The 11005-nt window shown below is 45.7% G+C and overlaps 1 protein-coding gene across 1 annotated transcript; it reads left to right on the top strand.

Annotated features, from left to right (window-relative positions):
• Positions 1-437: 437 nt before the first annotated feature.
• On the top strand, positions 438-5375 carry LYG2 (lysozyme g2; the record flags this gene model as incomplete). Its single annotated transcript, XM_082672778.1, is given in 9 exon segments — positions 438-459; positions 1532-1672; positions 2674-2726; positions 2732-2833; positions 2837-2869; positions 3752-3757; positions 3760-3892; positions 5259-5313; positions 5315-5375. Coding segments are annotated over 9 exon segments (606 nt in total).
• Positions 5376-11005: the final 5630 nt, after the last annotated feature.

The raw sequence follows: 11005 nt of genomic DNA, 5'->3' as shown, positions 1-11005 counted from the left end.
TGTTGCCACTGTCACTGGTGGAAGCCCAGGTGTTCCTGAGGGCTACCCTGGAGCAGCTGGACCCATGCCAAACCCCTTCTTACAGAGGGCACTGACCGTGGCGTTGATGGTGGTGGTGGAACAGGTCCTGATAGTCGAAGCAGGATCATCAGTGGCTCAGGACATACCCACCCTTCTTCCCTGGAATGCAAGGCTGGAGGCCACTTAAAAGGGCAGGCTGTTCTGCACACAGGAAGGCAGTCCGGGCAGAAGTGAGTGCAGTGGGGGAGAGCAGAGATCAGCTTCTGGAGGGCATGTTCTCCTAGAAGGTGTGGTTTACCCATTGCCAGGGAGCTGGGAAAGTCACTTGACTCCGGGCCTCTGTCTTCCCTGTCTCCTGCTCAGTCTCCCTCACATCTCTGTTCACTTGGTGGATGAGTGGAAGGACGTGTACAGTCATGGAAATGTCTCACACTGCTGGTAGGACCCGTGTCAGATTCCCTCCTCCCCTCTGGGAAATGCGCTTTGCCTATTTCGAAAATATCTCTTCCACTTCCTGTTTCTGGAGCTGCACAATGTGCTCCGTCTTTTCCTTTAGAAAGAAGTTTGAAGACAGTCCATCCTTGAAGAAATTTTCCTCCTTGGCCAAATCCTTTTTTACCATTTCCTCAGGAAGTCTGGGAAACTGGCACCCATGTTCCCAGTCCCTGGCTTCGCACTGACCTCCCAAGAGCAGGCAGACACTCCTGGATCTGCTTGTCAGAGGCAGAAGTGGAGCAAGGAGCCAAGGTCACCCATTGAGATCACGTGACATGTTGCTATGGGAATCATGTGAGAGTGGAATGAAGAACAAAGAACAGAAGGCGCAGCATTGCAGGCAAACAACCAATCCAGGAACGGCAGCTGCTAGTATTTCCTGTTTATTTATCTTTTTTAGACTAAGTATCTGTTTCTTGTTCTCAAATTTAGAAGCTGTTTGCCTAGCACAATTTTAGATACCCAGAAACAGTCCACCAAATATATGCCTCCAGTACACCTTGGGGGTTCATTAGATTAATTAATAGTGGTTAATATATGCTTTGAAATCCTTTTATTAAAAGGGCCACCTAAATCCCAAGTACCATTATAATCAGGCCTAATGAGGTCAGTGGTTTAAAGAGGGTTTTAAAGCATATATAAAGCTCCTCCCAGATCAGGGGTACAGCATGAAGGTGAGAAGAGGCAGGTGAGTCTGCATGCTGGCATTTAAAAGCTCCTCCACAGCGGGAGAGCCACACTGAAGGCAGCAGATTGAAGCCAGGTACTCGGAGATCTGCTAATGGATTCTCAAACTTAAACCTATGTTTTAGGAATAAGGCCACCACTTTGTAAAATCCTGACAGGTTGCTGCTGAGTTCGGAATACCTTCTGGCGAGCCATTCTGGGGGTCTTGGGGAGGGGCTTGGGGAGGATTAAGCCTATGGCTTTGCCGTTGGTTGAGTGATGTTCATGAGAGCAACTCCGAGCAGTATTTTCTCACAGGCTTCACGTGAATGATCACTGTGCCCCGCAGGCACTTCTGGGGGCTCACGCTCCTTCACCCTTTCAATGAACCCTCGCCTGCGTTCCCGCCTGTACCATGGCTGCTATGGTACCATCATGACCATGGAGACCTCTGCTGCTACCTGTGATATCACCAGGGTGATTGCTGGCAGTGAGTGTGAAGCCAGGCAAGCATTTGGCTAGCCCCCTTTCATCATTTTCAGATTCTTTCTTAGGAAGGAGCTCAATTCTGAGAAGTTCATTATTATAGTAGTAATATCAACATTAAAACTGAGGGAAAAACAGAATCCTGACTCCCCTATCAAGCTGCTGCTTTTCACTTTCCCTTCATCCTTTCCAAACCTGGTCGAGAGGTGTTTATTTCTACATATTGAAATGATTGCTTAATTAAAATATCAAATTCTGGCTTTGTTTGTTCGTTTGTTGTTGTGTCGACTTCAGGTTACAGCGTGAGCATTTTAAGCAACGCTCTCTGTACGTCCTCTCTTGTGTAATTCTGTTCCGAAGTCTTCTTCATGTTGTCTCAGTATTAGCATATCAGAGCTGGAAGCAACTACAAGGTCAATCTAATCCTACCTTCCCAATTGACAGATCAGACAACTGAGGCTCAGCAAGGAAGAGAGACTTCCCGAGGGCCCAGGGCTAGGTAGTGTCAGACCAAACTCAAACATAGGTTGGCTGATTTCTAGTCCAAGACTTTTCCCAATGCACCAGGTGTGGCAGAAAAGAGAACAAGAAAGAAAGCAGAAGTGGTATCCATCTGGGGCTGAGGACCTTTCTGGGTTTATGCAATCAGAGACCAAAAAATGTCCTAAGGGGCTTCCCTGGTGGTGCAGTGGTTGAGAGTCCGCCTGCCGATGCAGGGGACACGGGTTCGTGCCCCGGTCCAGGAGGATCCCACATGCCGCGGAGCGGCTAGGCCTGTGAGCTGCTGAGCCGCTGAGCCGCTGAGCTTGCGCGTCCGGAGCCTCTGCTCCGCAACGGGAGAGGCCACAACAGGGAGAGGCCCGCGTACCGCAAAAAAAAAAAAAAAGTCCTAAAATGGATGTCCCAAGCCTGTGGGCCACAGTCAGACCTGTGGCTAACTTATTAAACTTTGAAAAAGGGGTCTCTTCTGGAGTGGAGGAAACAGTTTATTTTCTATTGGTGTAGGCATCTGTGGTTTTGAAATGTTTGCTGAGATGGATTTGAAGGTCTTCAAGTCTTACAAATTCTAATCAAAGAAGTCAGGCTGAGGCACTGCATGGACCCTGCTCTCACTGCAGCCATCATTTCCAGAGAAAGCCATGGCGGAACCATCCGGCAAGACGGCTGAGACCACAAAGGACTTAAATTTGGCTTGACGCAGGTACTCAGCTAGAAACTTTCAATCGGCCCCACTTCATCCTTCCTCACAGAAGCTAACCCAAACTGGAAATGTATCTGCATTTATCCTAGGCTTCAAAACACGGGTACCTGCGTAATTTCCACTGGGATTTCTGTAACATGTCAAGGTATACCAGTTATTGGATATCTTTTTTTAAGTATCTTATGAGTTTTGTAATTACAATTTGTAATTAATATTATGCAATGTACTTAAATTGAGAAAATCTTATAAAGGGTACTATTATAGGTATCCCTTTGAGGTTCATGAAATAGTAAATTTCATCTGTGTAGATCAAAACATTATAATGAAACCCTACTTGAACCAACTTGTCCTTTAGGCAAATTGGAGGAAGGGGACCCAAATTATCGGATATTTGCTTCCAGGTTTTCCCCTATTCTATTCTATTCTATTCTATTCCATGCCACACGGCTTGAGGGATCTTAGTTCCCCCACTAGGGATTGAACCCAGGCCCCGGCAGTGAAAGCACTGAGTCCCAACCACTGGACCACCAGGGAACTCCCCCAGGCTTTATTTTAAATTGTCTGAGAAACCGAGACTTCTAGCCTTCCAATTATTTTTGACTGCAAATATCTAGACTTTGGGTGCTCATTATTTGTTTTGAAACAACTTTTTAATTTTTTTTGAGTGCTTAACTAAAACTATGCTACATCCACTTCTCCCAAATCTTACTGTATTTCTCTGATTCTCTTTTCTGTGAAAGGACTTGTAGAATTGATTCTGTGGGAATAAAGAAAAGGGATAAGGCCAGTGTCTATGACCTTGAACATAAGGAGGAGAAATCAGGACAGCAGAAGAATGTGTTACTCCATCCAGATGTTGACATTCTTATCTGAATTTTCGAGCTTGATAAAAAAAAATCCATCGACCTGTTGGTACCTGGGACAGCAAAGAACACCTTTTGCAGGCTGTTGGGATTCTCACAGACAGAATTAAGGCAAACCAGAAAAAATTCCCCACGTGGAGTGTGGCTCAATACCTCAAAGGTAGGCCAGTGCTTTGTTTAGAAGAGCAGTGAGTGAGAGCCCAGAAGGCCGGGTGTACCTTGGGCCTCCCTGGGCCTGTGCCCATAGGGTCAGCAGTGGGCCTGGGAGGACCCCTAGTGTTCTCTGAAGCACTGAGTTCCTTGGAGTGTTCTTCATGCCCAATTTCCATTCCCCTTCTGCCAGATGTTGGGGGTTCTTGTTAGATCTCATTGGTTATTGAGCCATTGAGTGATACCTTGAGCGTTAGTGTGATTGTTTAAAAGAATGTTTGCCTTCCTCTGATGGGTTTTTTTTCCCTGGTGCAAGAAGATTTTACCCACTTTCTGAATTTTTTGAACAAATTTTCACTCTCTGAGCATCCTCAGTGACACCAGGGCTTTAGGTACCATGATGTGTCCAGGTGGAAATCCCTGCTAGGCTGATCACAGACCCCCTCAGGTTCAGCATCTCCCAGACTGAACTAACTCACTAGCCTCTCACTATAAACTTGCTCTTTCTTCTGTATTTTCTGCCTCTGTGAAAGGCACTATAACATACCCAGTCATCCCAGCCAGAAAAAAAACATATTTTTTTCTTAGGTTCTCTGGTTCCTTCTCCCTTCACATCCAGCCATACCAATTCTTATTAAGTCTGCCTCCTATAGGCCCATGGTGTGTATATACCTCTCTCCTTTTATGGCCTTAATTTCAAATAAACAGTTTTACATTTTATGGCCTTAATTTCAATAAACAGTTTCTATTTTCTATTTCAAGGTCCTTGAAGGCAGGGATCAGGACCAGGGGTCTTTATCTCTAGACATCCGAGCAGAGCACAATTATGGTAAACACAGGAGTAACTACTGAAGATTAACCTTCTAGGGGATAATACACATATGCTCAAACATGCATATCGCACACACACACCTACAAAGGAATGAGTATGTCTCGAGCATCATTGTGCAGTGTGCGCTCAGTGTGGCACACATCCTGGTCATAGTAGGTGCTTAAAACATTTTATTGAATGAATGAATGAGTGAATAAATGAGTGAGTCCTTGAATGACTGAGAGAATGTTACAAGCAGTTTTAGACTGAAGATTTACTGGGGATCTAGTTTTGCCAGGCCTACACTAAATAAGAAGCAAATCTGACTTTTGCAGCAAGAAAAACAAAAGTCTTCAGAAAAAGAGAGAGAGAAGGAAAGCAATCTGGAAGTTTTTCAGTGATTCTTGAGGAAATGGATCCTTTCAGGAGGAGAGGAAGGGGGGAAAGAGGATCTGGGACTGTCTGCTTTGGAAGATTTCCCTGGAGGGCTGACATCCCGGGAATGCTCATATCTTATTTCTGCTGAAAGTTAATGTTTCAATCTGAACCTCTGGTTTCATCTCAGGTGGTCTCTCAGCCTTCAAGTCAGGAACTGAAGCCACTGCCACCCCCGCGGACATAGACTGACGTCATCAGTGATACTATAGCTCGAGCTAAATTCTATAAGAGACACGGCTTCTAGGCAAAGCTCTGTGGGTGGGCCAGGTTGGCAGGTGCTCAGATAGCCCCTCTTCGAGGGTTTGATATGGTTGTGTTGTACCGAACACTGGCAAAGGAATGGTCGCACTTATGACAGAAAATTCATTTCTCACTTTTCTTCATGCAAATAAGCATAAAAAAAGGAAAATCTACCCAGTTCACATTACGGTTCCCATGAAATATGCATAAACATATGCATAATTATTGTGCAGTAAATGTAAATGTCATAGTAAGTGACATATTCTTAAGAATAAGTCCACATATTGCAGCAAGGCCTCATTTTAGTCCATGATTTCTTTTCTTTACTTTTTTTTTTTTTTTCTTGGTTATACCACATGGCATGCGGGATCTTAGTTCCCCAACCAGGGATCAAACCCATACCCCCCTGCAGTGGAAGTGTGGAGTCTTAACCACTGGACTTCCAGGGAAGTCCTAGCCCATGATTTCAATGCCCACCTACTCCCTGTCTTACCAGAATTGCTAACAAGAAGAGAGCCTGACCTGAGCCTTTGTCCTTTTCCTAGTATCTGCTCAAGCTACTAGGGCTTTGCTTGTGAGGAATGCCTGACTCCCAAGCCGGTCAACCTGGGAGGCCATGGAGAAACCAGGCTGGAATTCTAGCTCCCTGGGTACCTGAGAGCCAACTGTGGTGAAGCTGATCTTCCTCAAGGGACGTACACCGTGTCCCTCAGGCCCACACCTACCTCTTGGGTCTTCTTCCTCTTGTTTGCTGAAGGTCCAGGGACTGGCTTCTTTTCTTCCCTTTTCAGTAGTTGCTGCCACACAATCTTTCAAGAGGTCCATTCTCCACCAAACATGGCTGAAGATAAGCATATAGGAGCCAATTTTGTTATTGTTCTTTAGGTGTAAGTAAAATGAACCAGTTCTGGAAAGTTTAAGCAGTAAAAGGAAATTACCGAAAGGCTATCAAAAGGCTCCCAGAGCCAGTGAAAGGCTCAAGGACAAGAAGAGTAACCAGGCAGCTCTGGGGTCTGGGTAGCAGGAAGCAGTTGACCATACTTTATAGCATCCCTACTGCACGAATGAATCAGCACTCTCACTGCGTAATGAACTCCAACGACCTTTTCTCCCATCCTTTCATCATTCTGCTTCACTTCTATAGTTCCAGGAGAGACTGATGGACTCACCTTGGATCATATACACGCCTACAGGCTGGCTGCTCTGCTTTTTGGTCTTGCCCAGACCACCCACAATGGAGAAGAGACATTCTTCCAGAAGGAAACCTGATGCAGTTTGTGGCTTTACTTCCATACTCAGAAGAAAACACAAATAATATGTTGGAATGTAAAGCTCTCAAAGTCCCTGCCGATATGGCCCCTGCTGGGCCTTTAGCTCCCTTCGGAGATGTTCAATAAATGTTTCTACACATCACTTCTTTTTCTGAGGAGGAATCAAAACCTACCTCTGAGCCCCCTTGGAGAAAGCCAAGTAAACCCTTCTCTGCTCAATGACCTCTCAAGCCTACCTGCAGATTTCACCCAGGCAGAACTGGGACCCCTGTGTTTCACTGGGCAGAGCCTATGGTCAGCTGGTGAGGCAGCCCTGCAGCATGTAGACCAGCATCTTTTATGACTGGTTGAGGACCATGCTGTACCAGTTAAATACTTTGATTATTATCTCTGCATGTGGGCAATCCAGGACATTCTTTAGATGTTCACTTTGCTCAAGAATGATTTCTTCTGTGGGAGAAATCACAGCATGTACTCCATCTAATTGCCAACTCCTTCAATGTCACTACTAAAGCAAAAAAGTACACCCAGGTGAGATAATTTGCAAATAATTTGAAAAACAAGAAATAGTATGATGACTCATACTCTGAATCTATTCCCCCAGTATTCTTTTTATGACTGAGATACCAGATGTTCTAGAGGAGAGTCAATATTTAAGGTGTCTTAGTTTGGTTCCCGAAGAAGCAGACCCTGAAACAACTTCAGGTGCAGGTGGTTTATTTGAGAGGTTCAGGGAATGCTGATATGAAGTGGCTGGGGGATACAGGGAAGGGAAGAAAGCCAATAAAATGTGTGTCGTCAAGCCGGCTACCACAGTGGGCACTGGAGCTCAATCCTCCAAGCAAACACTGAGGGATTGTGCAAAACACACTGCAGAATTATTATACACAAGGGCCAAGAAGCTGCGGTATTTATACATCAACTTCTAAGAGCCATTGACTGGGGTATCTGCCTGTTGGGAGGAGAGCAGCTTAATTCTTTGCTCCTCTGGTCTTCCATGCAAATAGGTGGCACACTTTTCAGAACTTCCAAGGGAATGAGACCGTTGACACCGAGATGCAGATCCTGGCAGATGGAAGTCAGCTGAGCATCCTGAAATGTCTAGGGATGTAGGAAGGCCCCTGCTTGGGTGTGGGGTGCAGAGCATCTCTTTTCTCCACTCTTCAAAACATTTCTCTTCCCTCCCTCTAGCCTAATACCCCTTAATAACTTGACGCTTTTAAAAACAAATACCTGGAACAGAGGCTGACCTCAGTCAAAGGAACACAAAGGAAGGCCTGGCCAATGAGGGAGAGAAAACACAAAAAACAAAACACAAAATAAAGTCTTAAAGGAATTATCATGCCACATGGACATTCCTGCTGATTGGGTTCACTCAGTAGGTTTCTCAAAAAAGCTATGCTGTTTACTTTTAGTAAGATGAAAAGTTAAAACTTGGATGAAGCTTTGAAAATGTGACGGGCAGAAAGGGATGGGAGAGGGCGTGGTTTCTGATTGTGGCTTTGAGCTTGAAGCACCTGCCTGACCCCCAGGCTCTGGCGTCCTGAGATGAGCTGCACACAGGGAGCGAGCGGAGTCTGGGTATGGACGGTTTGCTGCTCATTTCTGTTCCACCTGCTTGTCTTTCTTTGCTGGTTGTCTGGGGGTGTATGCCTACTTGATTGACAAGCTCTAATTTAAGAGCAGCAAAGAGTAGCAACCCCACTCCAGGGCTTGGCTTTGCCAAATCCATTCTGAATGTAGGTAAAATAGCTTTTCTCATTTTTAAAGAATGAAGTAAGTCGCTGTAGGCTGTTCGCTGTAATTTGAAACCGGCCAAACTATATGGAGGGTTCTAGGAGCCACGACTGTGAGCATGTCGTCTCACCTGTTGGATCACACCAAGTCGACGCCATGAAAAGCTACGGGTTTGGCTTCTCTTCGTGGCTCTACATGGCTCCATTCCTAACCACATCCTCTTCTATCCTGCCTAAATTTCTCTCCAACCATGTCCTTCACTCCGTCTCTCACACCCTGGTCCTTCCTTCTGCAGGATCTAGGCTCCCCCACCTGTTCCCCAGGTCGTCTGCCCCTTCTGAATTCTTGGGTCTCCACCAACCTCTCCATTGCTAAGGCTCTGCCATGGGCTTGGCGTCCCCTCCCGCTGCCTCCATTTCCCAGCCTTCTGTCACTACTTCCTGTCTCTTTCCCGCACTGCATTCTAAAATAAAGACAAAGATGTTTTACAAAGTGAACTCTTAGTTAAGTTATCGTTATTATGTGTTATTTCCAACTTAAGGAATTGGAGCCAGAGAATCTGGATTAGCATTTTCACAAGTAAAGAACAAAAATTCCTTATCACTTACATCTTTGAGGATTGTTTGAAGTTCTCTCTAAAGAGAAGAGTCCCCTGCTCGGGTGTCCTTTGAGCTTTGTGTCCACAGATCTAAAATAAAAATGATCAGATAGAACAATGTGTTTCAATATGTGTCCTTATACTTTATGAAAGTTATAAAAGCATAATAATTAGGTTAAATTTGATGATGTACACACATTTTTACTTTGATTTTCTTGCAAGAATATAATGAACTGATCTTGGGGTTGTCCTGGATTCTAGAATGTTTTGTCAGAGAGTATCTTAGGGGAAGAAGATACAACTTACAAGCAATACAGTTCTGAAGGTATTATTGTGGGGTTTATGGGTGAAGAAAACACAGCTTTCCTCACAGCTGCTCAACACCATGGTGCTTACAAAGACTTTCCCCTAGGTGCAGTGCATGGGTTGTTTTAGGTTTTTTTTTTTTTTTTTTTTTTTTTTTTTTTGTGGTACGCGGGCCTCTCCCTGTTGTGGCCTCTCCCGTTGCGGAGCACAGGCTCCGGACGCGCAGGCTCAGCGGCCATGGCTCACGGGCCCAGCCACTTCGCGGCATGTGGGATCTTCCCGGACTGGGGCACGAACCCGTGTCCCCTGCATCGGCAGGCGGACTCTCAACCGCTGTGCCACCAGGGAAGCCCGGTTGTTTTAGTTTTTATCTATCTGTCTATGCTTTTATTTACAGAGTAGTGCTAAGAGGTAGGGTCTGTTCTCATTTCGTCTCATTCTCAGCATACTTTGAAGACAGGTGAGGATCATGAGGCTGTGGAGTCTGTGGATGGTTCTGGGTCTTGGGGTCTTCTTGGGGGATCTGGGAAGAGTGTCCACTCTGGAGATCTCAGAACGTCTTGACTGTCATCACCAGCAAAGACCTTTGAAAGGTCCTGAGGTCCAGTACCCACAGTGAGAGCAGAGTTGGAGGGGGAAGTTGTGAGAGCCACAGGTATCTTCAGAGTATGGAAGATGCATTCTGAGAGGAGAGAAGCCTTCTGCTCAAAGAAAAGCCAAAGAGCTGAAGGTTCACCCGGGAGTGCGTGCTCTGTGGGAGGTGGCTCAGCACGGGGGTGGGGGTGTGGTCAGAAGGACATGAATTAGACCAGAGTATGGAGTACATCCATTAGGGAATAAGATTAATTTACCAACATTGATCAATATTCAATGAGTGAATCCGCCTGCATACCTTTACTGATATGACCCCTTTGCACGCAAAGCTGCTGTTGAAACAACAGGAGAGACCGATAGAGGACCTCCTTAATGGCAAAGTACATTCAATTATTAAAACTCACGATGATGAAGAAAACTGAGCCATAGCTGCTGTAGGTACGATATGGACCATTTCGCTTAGACGTTCTTTGTTCTGTGTGCAGCTTCTTCCCTTTTCTGGGCCTGGCCTCAAAGTCTTGGCCTGTTCCCTTCCGGTGCAATGTGGGGGCCTGGAGCTGGGTCCAGAAACCTCCATGTGACCACTTTGCCGGAATTCCCAGTAGGCAAGTTCGGCCCTGAGGAGAGCAACTCTGCCCCGGCCAACACACACTCTCATTTCTCTGCCTAATTTTCAGCTGGTGTTTGAGAAGGAGGGAACTGGATGGGTGTTTTGGTGATCTACACAAGTTCGAGATTAAGGGAGCATCAGTGATAACCTCCCAAAGAGGGAAAAATGATCTCAGGTGTGAATAGTTAACTATCGTGTTTGCACAGGGGCATAAACATTTTAGGCACCGGACACCCCAAGTCAGCACACAGATATGAGTCCACTTCGCAAAACTTTCAAATCAAGTCTTTCCCGTGAGATCAAATTCTTACGGACATGGCAGGGTTATGGATCTAATTCAATTGCATAATCGCTCAGGAAATGAGCCCTACTCTGGGGGCAAGCCCAGTGCTAGCAGGTGTCGTCTGCCTCCCAGGTGCTAATAGTCTGGAGAGTAAGGAGGCCTACTTCCCAAACTAGGACGTCAAGGAATCTTAAAATTCATTGCTTTCCTCAACACTTTGGCAAAAGTAGGGGCC

The sequence above is a fragment of the Grampus griseus genome (assembly GCF_964374135.1).
Source record: "Grampus griseus genome assembly, chromosome: 15".
In the NCBI taxonomy this organism is placed as follows: domain Eukaryota; kingdom Metazoa; phylum Chordata; class Mammalia; order Artiodactyla; family Delphinidae; genus Grampus; species Grampus griseus.
This window is presented reverse-complemented; position numbering and strand designations above follow the sequence as displayed.